This window comes from Gobio gobio (genome assembly GCF_949357685.1).
Source record: "Gobio gobio genome assembly, chromosome: 1".
Classification (NCBI taxonomy): Eukaryota; Metazoa; Chordata; class Actinopteri; order Cypriniformes; family Gobionidae; genus Gobio; species Gobio gobio.
The window spans coordinates 52,979,753-53,000,396 of record NC_137097.1 but is presented as its reverse complement, the minus strand read 5'-3'; the positions used below and the strand labels follow the sequence as shown (position 1 = coordinate 53,000,396).

The following is a 20,644-nucleotide window of genomic DNA, read 5'->3' as shown; positions in this document are numbered from 1 at the left end:
GATGAAGTAGTCTATTTCAAATAGATCACATATACTGACTGTCTCCGGGTGGTGGGATTAGACTAGTCAACTAGTCAGTTGTAAAATCCCATTTAAAAGTTAATGTAACTAGTTGTTGCGCACGTCCCTACTATATAAAGAGGTTGTATATATAGAAGTAGTTTGTTACAGGAAAAGTTGTCTCATGTGTCTAGCACAATCCTCACACAACAATTACAGTAACTGATGAAGTTCTGTAATGAGAACCAGACAGAAGCACAAACCTCTAACTTCCGTTTCCTCTGTTTCTTAATCTGTTTCTCCTTCTGTTTCTTAGAGATCTGGAGTTCCTCATTTTCTTTGTCTTTCCTACTTCTCTTCTTGCTCTTCCCTTTCCCCCTGTCTTCCATCTCCATCTCTTTGCTAATTGATCCTTTCCTCTTGTTTGGTGGGCCGAGGCTCTTGATCTGTTTCTCAGCCGCATCCCTGGGTTCACAAAGAATGCCCATCCCGGAAAGATTCTCGTACAGCTCTGGAGCTTCTCCTCTGGCGGCAAGAGCTTCCCCAATGACCTCTTCGGGTGCTTCCTGAACACCGTGCTGGTTGAGGTCTGCAGGGAGCAGGACGGTGGGGTCCTGTTTCGTCCTTTTTTGTGGAGATGTGAGGTGTGGAGGCGCAAGAGTTTTAGAATAGTTGTGCTCCTGCAGAACAAACAGACCCTCTGGATCCAGGAGTGGTTGGCGTGGGTGTGGGGAAAAGAAGTCGCCCTCTTCCTCCTCCAGCTTGTGCTCCTCTGCCTCATCGGAGGTCTCAGTCTCTTCTGAGTCGATATCTGCCTCCGGATCCATCTTCAGTGCCACATCGGCAAGCACAGACAGGTCAGGCTTAGGGGCAGAGGCCAGCTGTAGCAGGCTGGACACTCCCAGCTGCTCCCTGAGTTTCAGCCGCTGCTCCAGCTCCTCTTCATTCTCCTCTTCCTCCACAGCGGGATGCAGATGAGAACCAGAAGCTGATTGGCTGAGTGTCCGAGGGCGGCCGCGTATGCGACCCTTTTGTGTGGTTGGAACAGGGACGGGGTCCTCGTAGGCCATTTTGACCAAGGAGGCATGGTCCAGCGGGAGGTTCTGGACCGTGAGGCAGACGGGCACAGGGGGCGTTCTAGGGGAGTCCTTGCCACGTTTGGAAGAGTTTTTGGCAGTGGGAGTTTGTGGGGAGGGAGGGGTGCCTGGACTCCTTTTGGGTTCATCAGGCCGCAGGGAACGCACTGGAGGAGGGACAGTAAGAACAGCAGAAGGGGAAGCTGGGGAAGTCAGGGCGTTACTCTCGCTGGGACGAGAAGCAAATGGAAGGAGCATTGGGGCAGGTTTGGAGGCGGTGGGGGGAGCAACTGCTGTGGGTGTGCTTCCAGGAGAAGTGGAAGTAGGAACATCTGAAGCTTGTGAGACAGTAGTGGGAGATGGAGAGGGAGCAGAAGATGACAGAATGGGGGACTTGACCTCGCTTTCTTCCATTGAGAAAGAAACCGTCTTGCGCCGTTTCTTGAGTGGGGGGAGGAGGAGGATAGGAGAAGAAGGCCGGGGATATGGAGAAGATGGAGGCACAGCTGTAGGCATTTTCTCTTCTTCTGGTAGTAAAAGAAAGAATAAAGTCAACACAAAACTTAAAATTTTTTAAAATAAAAATCAGGAGTTTTAAACTCAAAGGGATAGTGCACCAATTTTTTTTTAAATTCTATCATCATTTACTCACTTCTCATGCCGTTCCAAACCTGTATGGACTTGAATACAAAAGAAGATATTTTGAAAAATGTTGTTAACGGTTCCCAACATTCTTCAAAATATCTTGTGTTATATATCTTGAAAGCCATAAAGATATGGAATGACATGAGGGTGAATAAATGCTGACAGAATTTATTCTCTCTTAAATTCCCTAAAAAGCCATTTCTTTTGTTTTGAAAAAGTGAACTGACCATGTTTGACCTCTGCAGCAGTAACTGATGATTGGTTAACGCTGGCTTTGTCCCTGTAAAAAACAGACATAAGTCATGTCAACTTATCCGTCCACCGACATAATAGTGTTGCGCGATATACCGTACTAGAAAAGTATTGCGATACACTGCTATTAAAAACGATACGCTATGACATTTTATTAGTACCGGTCCTTTAAGAATGACAGCACTCTAATAAGAGCAGTATTTCTTATTTTGTGTCGATGTGTGACAGCAGGAGTCAGTACGAGCTCTGCTTCCACTGTTTCGTTCACAGAACAGTCAAATATATTTTCGTGCAGCGCATGACAAAGAAAGCAAAAGAAACATGCATGCATGAGAAAATAAAGCACAGCATGGACAACTTCAATGAATTGTAAGTTCTGTCATATTATTCAATTACTTTTACTGTTTTTGTTTTTTTGCCGTGGTATCGATTCAGTATCGGTATCGAGGTATTTTAATCTGTTATTGCAAGTCATAATTTTGGTTTCGTGACAACACTACGACAACATTCTTCATTGTATCAGTTCTCATAGAGGGAGGTACCTTTCATCCTTTTCTGTGTCCATTGCTATGCTGTCCATTGTAGACTCGTCCATTGTATCCAATGACTCGCTCTCTGCAGCTTGCTCACCTTCCTCTTCATCTTCCTCATCGGAGGAAGACGACGATGCCGAGGAGGATGATGATGAGCTCTCAGAAGTAGAGGAAGAAATGCTCTCGTCATCACTGTCTGCACTAAAAGCTTCATCTGATAAAAATGAGCGAGAGTAAATAGTTGGAAACCAAAAAACATGGATCTACAGATATACATATAAAATAATAATGGCTTAATACAGGGTTCCCACTCTTTCATGAACACCAGATTCAAGGACTTTCAAGGACTTTTTCAAGCACCATTTATTTTATATCAAGCACCTCAGATTCACAACCCAGCATATGTAGCATCACGAAAGACTGCTTAAATTAGGCTACTTAAAGGAACACGCCAACTTTTTGGGACTTTGGCTTATTCACGTATACCCCAGAGTTAGATAAATCCATACATACCATTCTCATCTCCGTGCGTGCCATAACTCTGTCTGACGCACCCACCGCTAGCCTAGCTTAGCACAAAGACTGGAGGTAAACGGCTCCAGCTAGCCTACTGCTCAATAAGTGACAAAATAACACCAACGCATTAAAAATATTTAACGCAATTAATGCAGCGTTTGTTCTTATATCCACTTTTGGATTTTTGTTCTTATTTTCCATTATATGATCACGCTCTTATTCATGAAAATGCTTTTAAACCATCTATGCGACAAGACAAAAGAGAACGCGCTGTATGTCAATGTCCTGTCTGTGTGGCTGCGTCTCGATAAGATCCCTAGTTCAGTAGTCAGGGCACTGATCAGGGAGTCGGCCACATTCATGTATGTTACACGATATTCTGATTCTATATTTAATTTATTATTTATGCAGTTAAGAAAGGTGTTTGATAACTATTACATTTCAGTATATGTCTAACAGTGAAGGCCACAGGTAAATATAACATTTATTATAATGGGTTTATTTAAAGATTGTTTTAAGTTCACCTAAATTAAAAGTTGTTGTTTTTTAAGCGTAATAAATGTTGAAATTAGTAGCTTTCAGTTATACTGTAATATAATATCATCGATGTTTCATAGAGACATTAGTATTAGTGATACTGGCCTTCATTTATAAAAAGATGCCATTACAACAAATATTTAAAATATGCCGTCTTTAAATTGTTTCTACATTAATTTGGAGAGTAACTGAAATCAATACAATATCAAAATATAAAAAAATCCAGATATATTTAAAACTTGCGATTACAGAAAAAATTTGATTAATTTGATAATTTTTTTTAATCGATTCCCGACACTAGAATAGTTGCATCGTGTACTAAGACTGATGGAAAATTAAAAGTTGCGATTTTCTAGACCGATATGGCTAGGAACTATTTTCTAATTTCTGCGTAGTAATCCAGGGACTTTGCTGCCGTACCATGGGTGCAGTGGCGCAACGATATTACACAGTGCCTGAAAATAGTCCCCAGCACGCTCCCTGTGTAAGCAGGTTTTCACGTTGGTTAATGATGACGGAAGTTAGCCCATTTTCAGGTGCTGAATTATCATTGCTCCGCTGCACCCACGGGACGGCAGCAAAGTTCCTGGATTATTACACAGGAATGAGAGAATAGTTCCTAGCCAGTGTTGGACAAGTTACTGAAATTTTTTCATTAGTTACAGTTACTAGTTACTTTTAAAAGTAATTGAATTACTTTACCAATTACTGTATATCAAAAGTAATTAGTTACTAGGGAAAAGTAACTTTTAAGTTACTTTTATGTCTGATTTTTAAATGTAAATATGAAAAGTACTGAACAGTCTAAAACAATAAACAATTTTTAGACCTATTTATTGTAATCAACAGGGCAACAGTCTTCAAATCAAGCAGTAGTACGGTGTTTAGTGTCCACCAGCAGCAGCGAGAGTTCCTTCAGCGCAGCTGGGAGAGTTATGGCCCTTTTACACCTGGTCACTTCATTCGTTTTCTCTGACCAGATATCTATCCGATTGTGAAAAGACCAGGAGTAAATGCCTTCTGAAATTCTTTTGAGATGGATTTAAATCTGATCACTCAAACAAACCAATTCAGAAGGTGGTCTGGGACGCATTTCAGGCGAAACCGGACAAGTGTATGCATAATGGTTGTTTAAATCACATATGTAAATTTTACTCCCGGCAAATTGTTAAAAAATAAACGTGTGAGAGGATGTTATAGGCTATATGTTGCATCGCATCGCCGCAAATGAATGAAGCAAGCAACACGCAAACTGCCGCAAGTGAAACTGAAGGTAGGCCTAAGTCTTAGATGCTCAAAAACACAACCATCTTCATTAAAACGAATGAGACTAAATTATCTCACCAGTTATTAGCTTGCTCTCTCATATTGCGGTCTTTGATCTTGAAATGAGCTGAAGAATAAAATGCAGCTCGTTGGCTATCTGTTGCTTTCGTTGACGTGAACTCCGTTAAATATGCATACAGCGCGGGAATTGAAGATCGGATTTATATTCATTTTGCGGAGAGGTGTAAAGACAACCTCCATGTTTTTTAGTTTAGTTTTTTTTCTTGTTTATATTGTTTAGCCCGTTTCGTTTGCGAGTGCCTACGATCAGCCTAACCTCAACTTATCAAAAATGCCTTTTTACATACGAACATAAGCAACATTTCGTTCTGTCTTTGATAGCGCATATAGGCCTACTGTGGGACAATTTATGAAATAACACCATTCTAAACTAAATACATTTCAAATTTAATTCAAGCACTTTCAAGGACCTATATTTGTTTTCAAGTACTTTCCAGGCCTTGAATCCATGTGTAGAAATTCAAGTACTTTCAAGTACTTTCAAGAAGAGTGGAAACCCTGTTAATAATAGAGACCAAATGAATGAGCACAGTACAAAAGAAAAACAAGTTGGCTTCATACCTCCTGACTCATCCACTTTGTCACTGTCTTCATCCTCCTCCTAAACATAAAACAGTCACTAGTTACAATAGTGACAATAACATGTCTGAACTCATCTGCTGGGAATTATGTGAATTCCTCCACAACACTTAAATAAAAGAAGAAATGCTGCCATCTAGCCATTATTCAATGAAAAAACAACTAAGTAGAACAGAATATATTCTGCTAAATTCTTTCATATTTAAAACCAAACGTTTACAATGGTAACACTCTCAGTAAAAAGCTACATAACTATTGACATAGATAGCATTTTTGTCTTCATAGGCATCCCACAATGTATAGGTGACAAACTATATGAGAGAAAAAACATTATTCATATCAAGAATTGAAGACATGATAAAATACATAAATAAATATTGATATGTCAGTTATAAACAGTTAGGTATTTAAATATGTACATATGGAAATATTTCCAGAGATTAACCTAATTGTCATGTATGTTTTGCATTTCTATGTAACAATATTCGAAAATACAGTATATAATTAAAATATTACCAATTTGTAATTTTTTTTATTCAGAAAAGATGAACTGCTCAATTTATAAGGTTGTTCAGATACATTGGTTAATGGTCAATTTAGAACAGATTTGTTATTGTTAATTAAAACTATTAAAAATAGTTTTTGTTAACTGAAATAAATCGGAAAATAAAATATAAATATCAGATGATAAACTTATGGAAATGTTGCCTTGGCAACTATCTAAAAAAATTGGTTTAGTTGAAACAAAAACTGAAGCTAAATATAAACATAAAAAACTAACAAAAAATACAAAAGCACTTAACAAAACTACTAAAACTAAAATTAAAATGAAACCTGAAAATGTAAAAATAAAAGCTAATTCAGAAATAATAATAATAAATATTATTTCAATCATACTAAAATAACATGATTCACCAGGTGATCAAAAGTCAGTAAATTGACTATATGAGCACATCAGCTCTGAGTCATTTGCAGACCAGTTCAAGTGAAGAGGAGCCTTTTAACTTGCCAACTCTTAACCAACAACAGCTGTGTGCTTGGCTAAAGGCACACATAATGAGCCTCTGCGGTTCTCTCGTGCAGACCATGTGAGTGGCATTCCTCGCATGATGCTCAAGTTGTAATGGAACGCTATAAACCAGTCCGTGCCCAATACTACACACAAAAAGGACAGATTTAAATGACATACAAACCAACCTTCTCAGAGGAGGAACCATCTGATGTTTCTTCTCCTTCGCTGTCCAGGTCGTATGGCTTACGTGCCTTGGCTCTGCTCCTCCTCCTGGCTGCTCCTCTGTCTGCCACGCGCCTCTCCTCTGTTCTTCCTGCAGCGGTGTCTGCAGATTTCCCCTGATAAGAGTCTGAGAGAGAGAAAGAGAGTACACACATATACATTACATATATATATAGTATATATTGAGAAGTTATAAAAGTACAATTACGTAAGTGTCAAAAAGAGAATTTCTCAGGGTTAAGGCAAGCTCTAAAACAACATGAGGAACATACCCTCATCTTCCTCATCCGGTGGAGTGGAAGGCCTGGCTCTCTTGAGCTCATCACCCTCGTCAAGCTCCTGAGGCTCCTTTCTCTTAACCTGAAGAACACATTCCTCCTTAGTAATATCATTATAGGAATATTTCAAATAATGGTAATGAAGTGCACCAGCCTTATCATAACCATTCAATTTTATTAAGCATGCACGATATCCACTTAAGTCAGGATGAATTAAATGTTGTCTCCTTGTCCAAGTGGTCTACTCCACTACTCGGTCTCCAGAGCCGTTTGAGTACTACTAATTTATAGCACACCTTTAAGCTAAGTAAAAAAAATAAATAAATAAATAATTTAAAAAAAAAAAAACTATCTGGGTACACTACAGTCTCTGGGCTCACAGTGTCCCGGACAATAAAATTTTAACAATTCAGAAAAGATTAATCACTGTCTGACCAAAGGAGATTTTGCTATAGACAAAGGATAGGATTATGATTTTTTTTAAATCAGTATATATGTGGTTTGCTTTTGTGATTGATAAAGCGTTTGGACCTGGAAACAGCGATGCATGATGTCAGACTTAACAACTGGATATTGGCAGCTGAATCGTATCTGCCAATACATGTTAATAATGGGACAATACAATTATTTCTTGTCAGCCTACCTATAAAATAAAATGGTTATGTTCTTTGTTGTTTGCAAAGATGGAGCCGATTTGAGCTTCGGTTGACTTTATGAAACATTTGTCCTTTTGCAGCTAGACTTAAGGCAACCACATGTGATGTGTTTTAATCAAAACTATGTGCACGAGGAAGAATTATCAATATTTCTGCACTAAAACAGTCAAATGGACAATTATGAATAATTCATAATAATTCACATAAATTAGCCCTAGAAAACCTACAATGTTTTTCTTTCACATGTATTGGCGGTCATTTGTTTTGTGTGGATTTATTAATTCATTTTAACAGTGATTACATTGAGGCTAAGGACTGCTTCAAGACCAATGTGAAAGTTCCATTTCACGGCCACTAGGGAGCGAAATTCGATGAATGTCAGATGTTTATGAATGTAAGAGACAGTGGAAAGGTGGTTTAATTTTTAGCCGTTTAAGAGGTGATAAAGTAAAGTCAGGCACCTTAAAAGAAGGCAATCGCAAGGCTCCCCGCAAGGAGAAACCCTCCATGCCTCCACTCTTGGCCCAGTCTACCAGAGACATAAGTGGTTCCCGAGGTCGGTTGCTGGTCTTCTCATCCTTCTTGTCTTCCTCACGCACCACCGCAACTCCCCGCATGGCTGTCTGGAATGGCTGTGCAAACGAGAGCAAGAGGTGGCATGGTTGAGAAACACTGAAGGTCATTCAAAACAAACATGAAGAAAACTCTCTGATATTACCTTAGCTTTCCTTTCCTTGCGGTCCCACCACTCATCAAAGGTGCCAAAGGCGACGTTCTCCACCATCTTGCGGTTCAGGTCCCTCTGCATGATGTTTTTCATCTCCTCAATCAAAGCTGCCAGTACCTGCTGCACTACGGCCTCACAGGGGTTGTGGCCCATTATGGCCATCTGGTCACCTGCCTCTCCGTACAGCTCTCCATCCACACCAGGCACTGTGCCAAAGCCAGGTGGAGGATAGTGGGAAGGAAACTGCTGAGGTGGTAAGTGAGGAGGCCAGGGGCTGTGCGGAGGCGGGATGGCATGATGATGCGGAAGCTGGGCGGCATGAGGGTCCGGGTAGGCGTACGGTAAGTGAGGAGGTATGTAGCGGTGGTCCTGGTCATAGTGGGAGGCAACATTCCCATCTTGGTCCATGTATGGGTGGTGTGGGTGGTGCGGAGGTGCATGTGGAGGGGGAATTGAATGGAGGTGATATGACGGGGGATATTCAGAGGCGGGCGGAACTTCTCCAGGGGGTGCCGTAGTGCTGTTGGAGGAGGCCATTCGCATCTGGTGGAGACGACTGAGCATGTGCGTCTGCATCTGGAATGACATGGGCACTCCGCCACAGTACTGGCTCATGAGTTCCATGGAGCTGGCGTAGTCATACATATGGTGCGGCAGCGGAGGAGGGTACTCAGGGTGCAGCTCCATGTGAGGAAGCGGAGGGGGTATGCCAGGAGGCGGAGGTGGCTGCAGGGAGAAGCCAGGCAGAGGTGGGGGAGGCAGGTGGGGAGGGTAAGACGGGATGGGCGGAGGTGGCATGGTGGTGCTGAAGTGCTGGCTGGTGTCAGGACCGGGGCTTGCAGAGGGGTCTGAAGTTTGGGAGGGGAGGGCAGATTGCGAGGAGGTGGCTGGTGAAGAGGTCGAAGGGGCAGCGGGATGGGATGTTGCTGTGGAAATGGCGTTGTCATCTTCATCAGATATTTCCATATCCTCCCCAGAAGAGTGAGGAGATGGCTGAGGAGAAGAGATTGTAAAGATTACAGTTTAAACACTGTGTGGGAAGGGGACATTTTCAAGCTTGAATCAAATGAAGTGGTGCACCGAAACTGAGAAATAATAAAAAAACACTGTGCAAAAAAAACATGCCAGAGTCAACCAGAGCAGCATAAATGAGCAAAAGCATGTCAGTTTCACTTCTGTTAGCTTACTGGTTCATTTAAATTGTGTTAAAAAAAAACAAAATGTCTTCAACAGTTACAATGATAGTAAAAAAAAAAAAAGCAAATTATTTATTTACTCACGGTCATGTCATTCTAAACACATTAGACTTTGTTAATCTAAATAAAGATATTTTTAAAGATCAACCATACTCAAACAAGTATGTCTGAGCATCCTTTTAGCATATTTGATGAGATCTACGTATATGTGCACTACGTCTGTGCACTTATGTTTAAATGTGAAAGCCTAAATTGATCATCCTATAAAGTGATTGTGTCTCTTCAGAAGACATTTACATTTTACATTTACATTTACATTTATGCATTTAGCAGACGCTTTTATCCAAAGCGACTTACAACTTGGGGGTACAATAAGCGATTGGTCGTGAAGAGTCGAGTGAGCGCAACAAGTGCCTGAAATACTTGGTCCGTGTACATTTCTCATTGTAGCACAGGCTAGAGTAGGGCGGGAAAGAGGAGGAAAAGAGGAAAGGAAAGTTTTTTTTTTTTTTTTTTTTTTTTTTTTTAGAAGACTTGGATTAAGCCTAGGGCTGTACGATTAATCGAAAAATAACCGAAACCGACATTCAGAACCTCCAACCCGGTTATTTCGGTTCTCACACTGACTCCGCCCCATCAGTCACATCAAGTGCAGTTTGCAGGCACACAGACAGATGCAGGAGCGGTTATCTGTGTTTATTGATGCCCAGAATCACTATAGTAACTGCATGTTTTACACAGTTTATACAGGTAAGTTAATTGCCGTTCTTCATATAGCATACCGCTGACGCGCGCGCGCACACACACACACACACACACACACACAGACTGCGTCCTCACAAAGCTTGTCATTTGTATGTGGTTTAAGCCCTGCCAGTTTGAACATTAAAGCGAGTTTCGGCCATCAGATGTGTATTATGTTGAACTAATGCCTGATATATTGTGACAAACGAACACTCAGACAGAAGCTCGCACATCACGCGAAGATCGCGCGCAGAAACGCAGTGTCAACGCTGTCCTGTGGCTAAAGTAAAGTCACTAAAGTAGCTTAGAAACTCAACCGTTATAGTCATACATTTTAATACCTTTGAAGTACAAACCACAGCTTCATAATGAATAGAGACGGTATGAGTAATTCACACACACAATCACGCTCTCATTAATGCATTCAGATAAATGTAATGTAGGTCTACTGTGCTAATGTATCTGATGTACAACAAACAGAAATCTGCCCCATAGACAATAACTGCTGAAAGTGAACCGTTTCCTTCAAGTATTTTAAAATCACAAAGAAATGCACTTTTTCATTAGAAAAAAAAATCCACCTGTTCTATATATAAATATGTAGAACATATTTACAGTACAAACCTTATCAGTGAACTTACTCAAAAACCTTATGAGGGCAAAAAAAAAGCAAAATAATCGTTCATTAATCGTGATCGAGGTAAAATGTTCAATTAATCGAGGTTTTTATTTTTGGGCAAATCGTTACAGCCCTAATTAAGCCGCTCAATTCATTTGGATGACTTTTGATAGGTTCTGTTCTGATCCTCTAGGTCATGGACAGCAGGAAAAACACAATGCTAAAAGCAAATAAAATGCAACTAACCACATCATAGTACATAGATAGTAGGGGTGGAACGGTTCTTGGTAAAAATTAAATAAAAAGACCGAACCGCACAGTTCTCCACCCACGGTTTAGCACGCACTTGCACCACGGTTCATCTCAAAGAGAGAATTATTCCTGTATCTTCTGTTACTGTTGTCAAAGGCTGTATGACAAATGAAATGAAAATAAGTAAAAACTCAAACAGTGTTTTGGCCTCTGGAGATGGAACGACTAATATAATGTTTAGCCCAGTGTTTGGCTAGTAAAACACATATCTATTTTTATGAATTTACATAAGTATCTATTTTGCTGTTCAGCCTTTGTCAACTTATTGTTTGGAAACTCCAACCAGTTGAGATCCACATCTCAATATATTCAATGCTACCTGGTGCACTTCCTTAGTTTAATGTAGTGACTCAAAACTTTCCTTCAATTAAACAAAAGAAGCCTATAGATCCATTATCCATCCAAACATAACTGGGGGGACTCACCTGTGCCTCTCCATTGTATGTGGGTGGGGTATGTGGAGCCCTGTGTGTGTCAGAGGTTGTGTGCTCCTCCTGGGGTGGCGGCATTTGGCCCTGAAGAGAGTCAGACACTAAACCGTGCATGGCGGGAGTGGATGAGGCCACCTCTGGAGGTGTTTTCCTGCCTTCACCCACTCCACCACCTTGCCTCTTGCTCCTGCTGCGACGTCCATCTTTCTCTCCTCTCCTCCTCTGTTGGCCTCCCTCCGTCTCTCCTTGTCTCTTGTGACTAGGCCTTTCTCCATTCTCCTCTCTGAGTTTGTTTCCCCCACCATCTGTGTTGTCATCTGTTTTTCCTCTCTCTCGGTCCTCCTTCTCATCATCCTCATCGTCTGAGGCAAGAAAGGAAAACTTGGCCTTTTGTTCCTTCAGCAACATCTCAATACGCGAGTCCAAGCTGCTGCTGTGGTGCATGAACGGCAGGCTCTCATTAGTGGAGTCTGGCTCCGGGGAGGAGTCACGTTGTGGAGGAGGCGGAGAGAGGGATGCTGTGGAAGAGGGGAGGTGGTGAGGCAGAGAGGTTGAAGACGGGGAGGTAGAGGATGACGGGATGGAGGCATGTGTAGGCGAGGAGGTTGGAGGCGTCCGAGGTGGATGGGGCGGAGTGCTGGGATGGCGTTTAGGTTTGGTCCACTGTTCTTCTCGGATGGGACTGTCCTGTCCGAAATCAAGAGAGCCGAGGGTTTCGGCCACAGCGGCTGCGATAACGGAGGCTGGCGGGAGGGGAGGAGGTGGAGGCGGTGGCGCGAGGGGCGTGTGGTGAGAATGAGCACGGTAGTCATTGTCCATACTACCTCCCATTCCAAAACCCCTCTCGCTGGCACCTTGCTGAGGATGGAAGGCTGGCGAGGGTTCCAGCCGGGAGGAGGAAGGTGCGTCATAGGGGGACAGGTCTTTAGACGACGAGTATCCTCCATAAGAGGAGGTGGCAGAGGGAGGGGAGAGGCTGTTGGATGAGTGTTGGCTGGAGTTCGAGTGGCTTCCATAACGTGGATCAGAGCTGTTAAAGTCTCCTTCTCTATCACGCTCCCATTCACGGTCTCTGCTACTCCTTCGCCGACTCGACCCACCTCCACCGCTGCTGTGATGGTTGTGATGGTGGTTCCGATGCCTTCCATGATCTCCTGAGCGGGAGCCTGAACTGTCTCGCCGGTACCCCCTGCCATCCCTGTCCTCCCGCCGGTCAGCATGATGGGAGTGGTGCGAATGGTAGGATTTGGATGTGGACGAGGAATTTGTATCCTGTTGATAGTGGTAAGAGGAACGTCTGGAGCTTATCCCACCTCCATAGCGCCCTCCTGAGTCTCTCTCCCGATCCCTGTCTCTGTGACCCCTTTCTCTGTCTCTCTCTCTGTCAGACAGAGGAGATGGCTCAAACTGAGGCCCTGGAGGTGGCATGGGTGGATGTAGAGGCATGTGCATCCCTGAACCTCCAACATTGGGATACGGATAGGGAGGTTCATTAGGTCTGAAAGGCGCAGATGCAGGATATCCCGGCCGACCCCTGTGAAACACAGAGGGTTCTTGTGGAGGAGGAGCATGTAGGTCATCATGAAAGCGAGGGGGCTTGAATCCCGATGATGAGGAGACTGCTGAAGAGGAGCAGGAGGAAGATGGAAGCATATCCTGCTGGGGATAACTTTGAGTGCTGCTATAGCCACCATGCCTGAAAGAAAAAAAGAGGGGATGTTGTTGTTTTTTTGTTTTTTCAAATTGCTACAGCTTAACCAAGTAACAATTCGTTTTAATGTGAATTAGGAACCAACCTGCCCACAGAGTAGCCAGAGTCCTGGGAGAAAGGGGTCCCAGAGCGAGGGGTGTAAGGGGTGCCCCCGCCCTGTGAAGAAGCAGAGGAACCTGGCGTATAGGGTCCCCCCATTGAGGATGGAGGGGTGTCTAGGCGTTGGTCTCCAAACCCAGTGTCCACAGAACATGGGGTGGTGCTGCCAGAGTTGAGAGGCGCAGCAGCAGCAGGAGCTGCCATCTGATCTGTGGAGAGCCTCCTTCGGATATCAGACGACTAATAAAAGAAAAGAAATAACAGCATTTAGAGAAGATAAAAAAAGAAACTTTTGTAATGCACATTATCGATTTTTAAATGTATTGGTTGATATTGTATACATTTACGCTATTTGTCATTTAACACTCAAAATCTAAAGTCTAAAATAGCTAAAAATGGCAAATAAAATATATTAAGATAAATTAATCCCAATTATTCTCAAAGTAATATTTCATACTGTTCTTGTTTGTAGTGTTTTACTTTTCATTTATGTTACCGATCAAATGTTGGGGTTAAGTAGGAAATGTATACTTTTATTCTGCACAGATGCATTCAATTGATCAAAATTGACAAAAGACATTTATAATGTTACAAAAGATTTCTATTTCAAATAAATGCTGTTCTTTTGAACTTTCAATACAAAAGAATCCTGAAAAACAGAGAAAAGAATCACAGGCTCCACAAAAATATTAAGCAGCACAACCGTTTTCAAATACAGTTTTAAAATAGAAAACAGTTGTTTTAAATTGTAATATTTCATAATAATATAGTTTTTACTGTGCTTTTGATCAAATAAATGCATTGACTTCTTTCAAAAATGCCAAATGTTTGAACAGTTGAGCAATTAAAAAGATTAGAATTTTAATATTAGATATTTAACGGTTATTGGCCATGGAAATAATAATCAGCTGGATCATCCATACTTAATATTAATGCATTCCTAATAACAATAGAGTATAGTCAGCTGTACAGGACCCACAGTTAGATAAAATATGAGACCCTGAATTGACAATAAAAATTGCATTGAGCCAAATCAGGACAAAAAAAATGTCTTAAAGACAATAAAATCCCTATTTATCATTATTATTACAAGGCTACATAACTGATCCTTTGAGGGAAACATTATTACAAGCAATCCACAACACCAACAGAAAGGTGAGGGAAATGTATAATATGGTTACTGAACATCATAATGTTTGTACTTAAGTTTCAAGAGCCCCAAGAGTCTCAACGCCAGCAGCCACTGAAGAAGCAATCTCTCCAATCTTCTACAGAAACAGTTTTCATCTGCACTGTATTTGGAAAATCTCAAGAATGCACTGTGAGAGGCTTGATAGCTCTTTGTCTTTCATACATTTTGTGGTCCACCCGCAACCATGATAACAGCACAGGCAAGGGTATTTTGAGAGACTGTAATGTGTAGAATAAACTACAAGCCAACTCATTCCACTGAAGGCCATTGCACTTCAAGCAACAAGCTAATAAACTTTGCCTGGTAACCACACACACTGGCATCATGTATGGGAAAGCAAAGCATTCTTTCCAGAGTAGTTGAGCTAAGGTATGTTTGTGTACTCACCGTATCTGGCTGTGTTGGGGCTGGGGGCTGAAATTTTTCTGTGAGAGCTTTGCCTCCAGTCGGCACTGTCTGAGGGGTGTATGAGCCACTCACTATCAAGTCATAGTACTTCATCCTCTGTTGGCCTAGAAAAACATGCACACAATTTAAATTCAACTATAGACTGGTGCATTTATTTCATCATGCAATGTTTGACTTTCCCACTGTTTCATATTTTCAAGAAATGACGAGATGGCAGGATATAAACAAGCATTATTCTAAAATGCGTTTTGACATTTCTTTGCAAGTAGGAATGCACACATATTACAATTTTATGTAAATACATGCATAATAAATAAAAAAACTATAATCATACAAATTTATTCTTTTCTGAGATCACAGGGCTCCAGACTAACTTTTTTCACTAGGAGCACAGTGGCCCCCAACTGAAAATTTTAGGGGCACAACCAGAAATTTTAGGGGCGCACACCGTAAATCAACATGCTAACCAAATCTACTAATTTCCACTGTATTACTAATAGGGATCTGTATCGTTAAGGTTTTAATGGTATTACTACTCTTACCGATACTGCTTATCGACCCGGTACTTTAACAGTATTCTTACCGGTTCTTTTTATTATACTTTAAAAAAAAAAAAAATTATAAAAAAAAAACATAATTAAGAACATAATTAACATGGCTTTATAATCTGAAAAGTAAAATATCTATAGCAAAAGAAACCGCAAAGTTTGAACAAAATATAAAACATCTATTTGTAAATGGACCAGTGTGCAGGCATTCGGAAGGTCTGCTAACATTAATATTACAGTAAAGAACAAACCTGTAAAGAAATCTAATACAGTAGTGAAATGTAAAATAACACTGCATAGTTTTCACTGTATAAATTGATAGATTAATGCTTATAAAAGCTAAAGTTATTAATTCAAGAGATGTGAATATTTTCTATTTGCCTTTTGTTCGATTCGAATTAATGGCTCAATCGTCAGCAGGTTTATTAGACGCTGCCCCTTTAATACCGATCGAATGTAGAACTAATAATATCATATTCTCCTATTTCTCCAAACTATTTATGCCCATTTAAGATATAAACTGTTAAAATAACTACTCTCCAATCCGGTCATTTTGACACCGGCTATTTGTTGTTTATTTGATGGTTTAGACGCGCACACGAAGCCTAAAATATTAAGTGCAAGTCGGTCCATTTCGCAGCACACACACATAAGCCGCCTTGAAGTTGGAAACAGCGTCTCTTGCGCGGATTATTGTGCATTTAATAGCTCTTTATTATCAAACACATCCCGCAGTTTAGCAACAGTAGAGACTGCAGTTTACAACAATCACTGAATCTGACGTTTAGTTTAGGTTTAACAAGAAATGACAGCGCAAGGCTGTGAAGGGAAGGATGTCGCGCTCGACTGAACACGGCTATAGGAATAGTTTTACCTCATTCCATCTTTTATAATTCTTGGAAGCCAAAATCGAAAATAAAATTAGATTAATATCACAGCACATCCCTAAAGTTTAAGCAGACTAAACTTTTGTTTAGTTCTTGGCCATCGTCACTCATTAAAGCTGACTGTGGTGTTGTGTTCGCTGTAGCTCCACGTGACATAGCTCGTTCGCTTTCTCTCTCTTCTGGATTGCGAATGGCAAAAATGCATCACGGACAAATGGTTTAATATTCTCTCATATAGAAACGGCTGGCAAAGATAGAATTTGCCAGACATAACGTCTATCAATTATAATTAGTAAGTGTATTTTCTTAATTTCTCCAGTACCGACAACAGGCAAATTTACAGGTCGCACATGTGCGACTGGATGTAAAATTCAGTTGCACACTCTCAAATTTTAGTCGCAAAATGCGACCATTTGGTCGCACTCTGGAGCCCTGGATCAGATTCTGAGGTCACCTTTTGTGGTCATTCTTTACCCTGTCAAAATGTTCCCACACTTTGGATTTTCTGCCCGACATATTACCGCATGGACCAGCCGTGTTAACGATCTGCCACTGCATGACTTCGCCAATTCCTTGGAGTTTTTTTCTGCGACTACCCGACTAATTAAAATTTAGTCAACCAAACCAAGCCAGAATTAAAAATCTAATAATCACCTGATAACCAGTATATATATTGCATCAATATATATTGGCAAGAGACAACACATTGTTTTACTAAAAGTGTTTTTCAAATTTACTGAACATCTAAAAAAGTCACTTCTTATTCAGCTCAAACTTGTATATTTTAAACCAAATTAATGCTTGTCAATTAATATGTAAATAGTCCAGACTATTTTCCTCTTAGAAGAATTTTTAAAGACTCGATTCAAACAAAAATAAACCTAATCAGTCTACTTCTGTCTTCTACATTTTAGTAAGCAAAATATATGCACAACCATTCAAAAGATAATAAAATATAATTATAATTTAAAATAACTATTTTCTATTCTTATATATTTAAAAATATAATTTAATCCTGTGACGGCAAAGCTGAATTTACTGCATCATTACTCCAGTCTTCAGTGTCACATGATCCTTCAGAAATCATTCTAATATGCTGATTTGCTGGTCAATAAACATGTATTATTATTAATGCTGAAAACAGTCAGGCTGCTTAATATTTCTGTGGAAACTGTGATAAATGTTAAGTTAAAAAAAACCTGCATTTATTTATAAAATCTTTTGTAACATTATAAATGTTAATTTAACACATTCTTGCTAAATAAAAGTATTAATTTCTTTCAAAACAAGCAAAAAAATGTGTTTGATCCCAAACTTTTGAACGGTAGTGTATATAGAAAGTACTTCAGAATATTAATGATCAAAGACAATAATTTAAAGAGAGAGATGCACCTTTGATATCCAGCTGGACATGGACAATGTTTCCCATTACAGAAGTATTGTGCAGGTGTTTGACGGTGTCTTTGGCCCCTCTAGTGCTGGTGAAGAGGACGCGGGCCAAGCCCAAGTGCTTCCGGGTCTTGGGATGAAAGAGAATCTCCATTTCCTCAACCTCACCAAACTTGGCGCACATCTCTGCCAGGAATGGCTCCTTGATGTTATCATTCAACCTCGCAAACGTCACTTCCTTAAGTGGTATAGGGCCTACGTAATACTCATCCAACTATGATTTAAAAAAAAGGTGTAAATGTGTTAGCATGTAGAATACAAAAAGAGACAAAGTACAAAGAGATCACCAGAAAAGCAGCATGATAAATTGAAATGATAAAAAGAGAAGCATACCTTAAATTTAGGCACTAGCAGCGACAGCTCTGTGTGTCTAGACCAGATTCTGCGGGGTCTTGGATCACGCAAGTCCCCCACAGGTGGGAATCCTGAATCCTAAATACAAGTAGAACACAGTCTTTACATAATCAAATTTCCACCCATTATATATATATATATATATATATATATATATATATATATATATATATATATATATATATATATATATATATATATTTATTTATTTTTGACAAGCTAGTTCATAGTGAGAATTCTAGGCTGACTCCTTGGTCTGTTTGTTGGTTTAAAAGTATGCATTTCCATACCGGTACACTAAAGTGAATCCCATCATATCTGTAGATCTTCTGAGCAACCCGTCGGAGAGCAGGGTCTTGTACAAGCTTATAACTCTTCCATTGCAGACTGAGATTTCGCTGAGTGTCCGCCCCACTGTCCGGATCCATGCTATCACTGCAGAGACAGAAAGGAGACTAAGATGTTGTGCAGAAGCCCACAGCACTCAATGACTCATGTTGAAGTCGCAGTGAGAAAAGATTTTCACTTATGGCTCATTTACTTCACCAGGCAACCAAACTGACAGTGTCCACATGCAGAACAGCCACTAACACTACAATCTTGAAGACCTGACAATGTAAAATCATTACAACAATAACAGCAAACAATGGGGGGCAAAGCAACATATTATTCAGTTCCAGATGAAAAGTTTACATTTTCTTTATAAAAGCAAACACAAAGAGGTCTCTAGTTAGGGAACTTTAATTTGTTGTCACCTCTTTATTATGATATTGACCAATATGTTGTTGTCAACCTGACAAGCTGATCTAACATCCCTTGTATTTGAGTTAAAATGTCACATTTATAATATATACAAGAGTAGAAAATAAAAACACGACTCACCGCTGCTTATTACGGAGTAATAGACAAGTAGCAGTTAAGTTATAATGTAATTTGCTTTCTCTGACATATCGACTAGCAACAACAACAAGCTAACATAATAAACACTGAAGCTGCTAGCTGCTCACAGCGCGAGCTAGATAAAGTTCAACTTCAAAATGATGTGTCAGGGCAAACGCCAAATACTTCTAGCAAACGAATCTACACAAATTCCCGATACTCAAATTAAATATTCCTACACGGTATGCCAAAAGACTCACACAACGGAGCGCGCGTCTTGAGGAGGTTTGCCCGCTTCGACAGCCGCTAGCTCGCTACAGCTAGGCCTGCATCAGACGGGGAAAAACAGACAATCCTTAGTTAAAATCTAGCTCCGTTTTCATGTGTGCGCCCTAAATCTGATATAAAACGGCGTCGCTTGTATTCCGGTGCAATATCGATGCGGCACAAGTCTTTAAATTTCGCCAGAAAATGAAATGTCCTAAAAAGAATAACATAATACAGTAAGCGTCCATCGCGTAACTAACCTGAGAGCCTCGCCTGCTCGCCATCAGTCACTAGAAATATTAGCCGTTGCATTGGCACTCGCACTTTCCACATAATTCACGACCATATGCTTTTGCTGTACATTATTAATTAAATAATGATAAAATAGATTGTGTCTGTATGTTTTCATAAAATAAAAGTACAATTGTCATATACATTAACATGATTCTATTTTCAGCTTTTACTTTTATTCGATAAGCTCAAAATAATGTTGGCCGCAAAATATTTTTAAATTTGGCGAATCTGCATTTTCCGTTTCATTTTACGTCATCGAAGTATGAACTTGATATAGTTGCGTGTACTTAAAGGGTTCTTTTTTTTTTTTACATGGTGTAAGAACAATCGCACAATTAAATAACAATGTTTACCTTATTAAATAGTGTAAAACCAACAAATTCAGAAGTAGGTTAAATTATGAGCTAAAATGTGTTTCCACAAATACTAAAACTAAGGGTTTTTTTAAGAGACAAATGAACTGCAAATAATATACACACATTAATTAAATAATTAAAATGTAGCTTATATTTCGAAAGAAATATTAAAGTCGCACAAACAAGGCAGAGAAATAAATATTTTTGTGCTACATTCTAAAAAAGTTGCTCTGTTGCTTTTTGTACTTGCATGGATGCATCAGATACAGAGAGAGAATACTTCACGAAAAAAACACAAACTTGAGAATATTCACGTTTCAAATTACATTTTAGTCATTTTTATTCATTTTTTATTTTGTATTCTTACTCATTCTGTTCGCAAGTTCAGAAACCACTACACGTTAGTAAACAGCAGGTGGTGCTGCAACAATCTTAAAGGTTATTTACATACAATTACCGTTATTATGTTTGTTTTTGTTTTAAATGGGGGTATTTTGCACTATTATTAGTGGGACATA

General features: G+C 40.0%; 1 protein-coding gene across 1 annotated transcript in view; it reads right to left on the bottom strand.

Moving 5' to 3' along the window:
- setd1a (SET domain containing 1A, histone lysine methyltransferase) overlaps positions 1 to 19,759 on the bottom strand; it is a 40,330-nt gene extending 20,571 nt beyond the window's left edge. Inside the window, exons 1-15 of the mRNA XM_079822290.1 lie at positions 19,737 to 19,759; positions 18,621 to 18,765; positions 18,310 to 18,408; positions 17,920 to 18,190; positions 15,072 to 15,196; positions 13,479 to 13,732; positions 11,677 to 13,378; positions 8,372 to 9,373; positions 8,115 to 8,285; positions 6,992 to 7,079; positions 6,683 to 6,846; positions 5,468 to 5,507; positions 2,516 to 2,720; positions 1,949 to 2,001; positions 264 to 1,603 (exon numbers count right to left, since the gene is read on the bottom strand). Coding sequence (XP_079678416.1) covers positions 264 to 1,603; positions 1,949 to 2,001; positions 2,516 to 2,720; positions 5,468 to 5,507; positions 6,683 to 6,846; positions 6,992 to 7,079; positions 8,115 to 8,285; positions 8,372 to 9,373; positions 11,677 to 13,378; positions 13,479 to 13,732; positions 15,072 to 15,196; positions 17,920 to 18,190; positions 18,310 to 18,408; positions 18,621 to 18,758 — 5,652 coding nt within the window. The 5' untranslated portion in view covers positions 18,759 to 18,765; positions 19,737 to 19,759. The remainder of the gene's footprint in view (positions 1 to 263; positions 1,604 to 1,948; positions 2,002 to 2,515; positions 2,721 to 5,467; positions 5,508 to 6,682; positions 6,847 to 6,991; positions 7,080 to 8,114; positions 8,286 to 8,371; positions 9,374 to 11,676; positions 13,379 to 13,478; positions 13,733 to 15,071; positions 15,197 to 17,919; positions 18,191 to 18,309; positions 18,409 to 18,620; positions 18,766 to 19,736) is intronic.
- Positions 19,760 to 20,644: the final 885 nt, after the last annotated feature.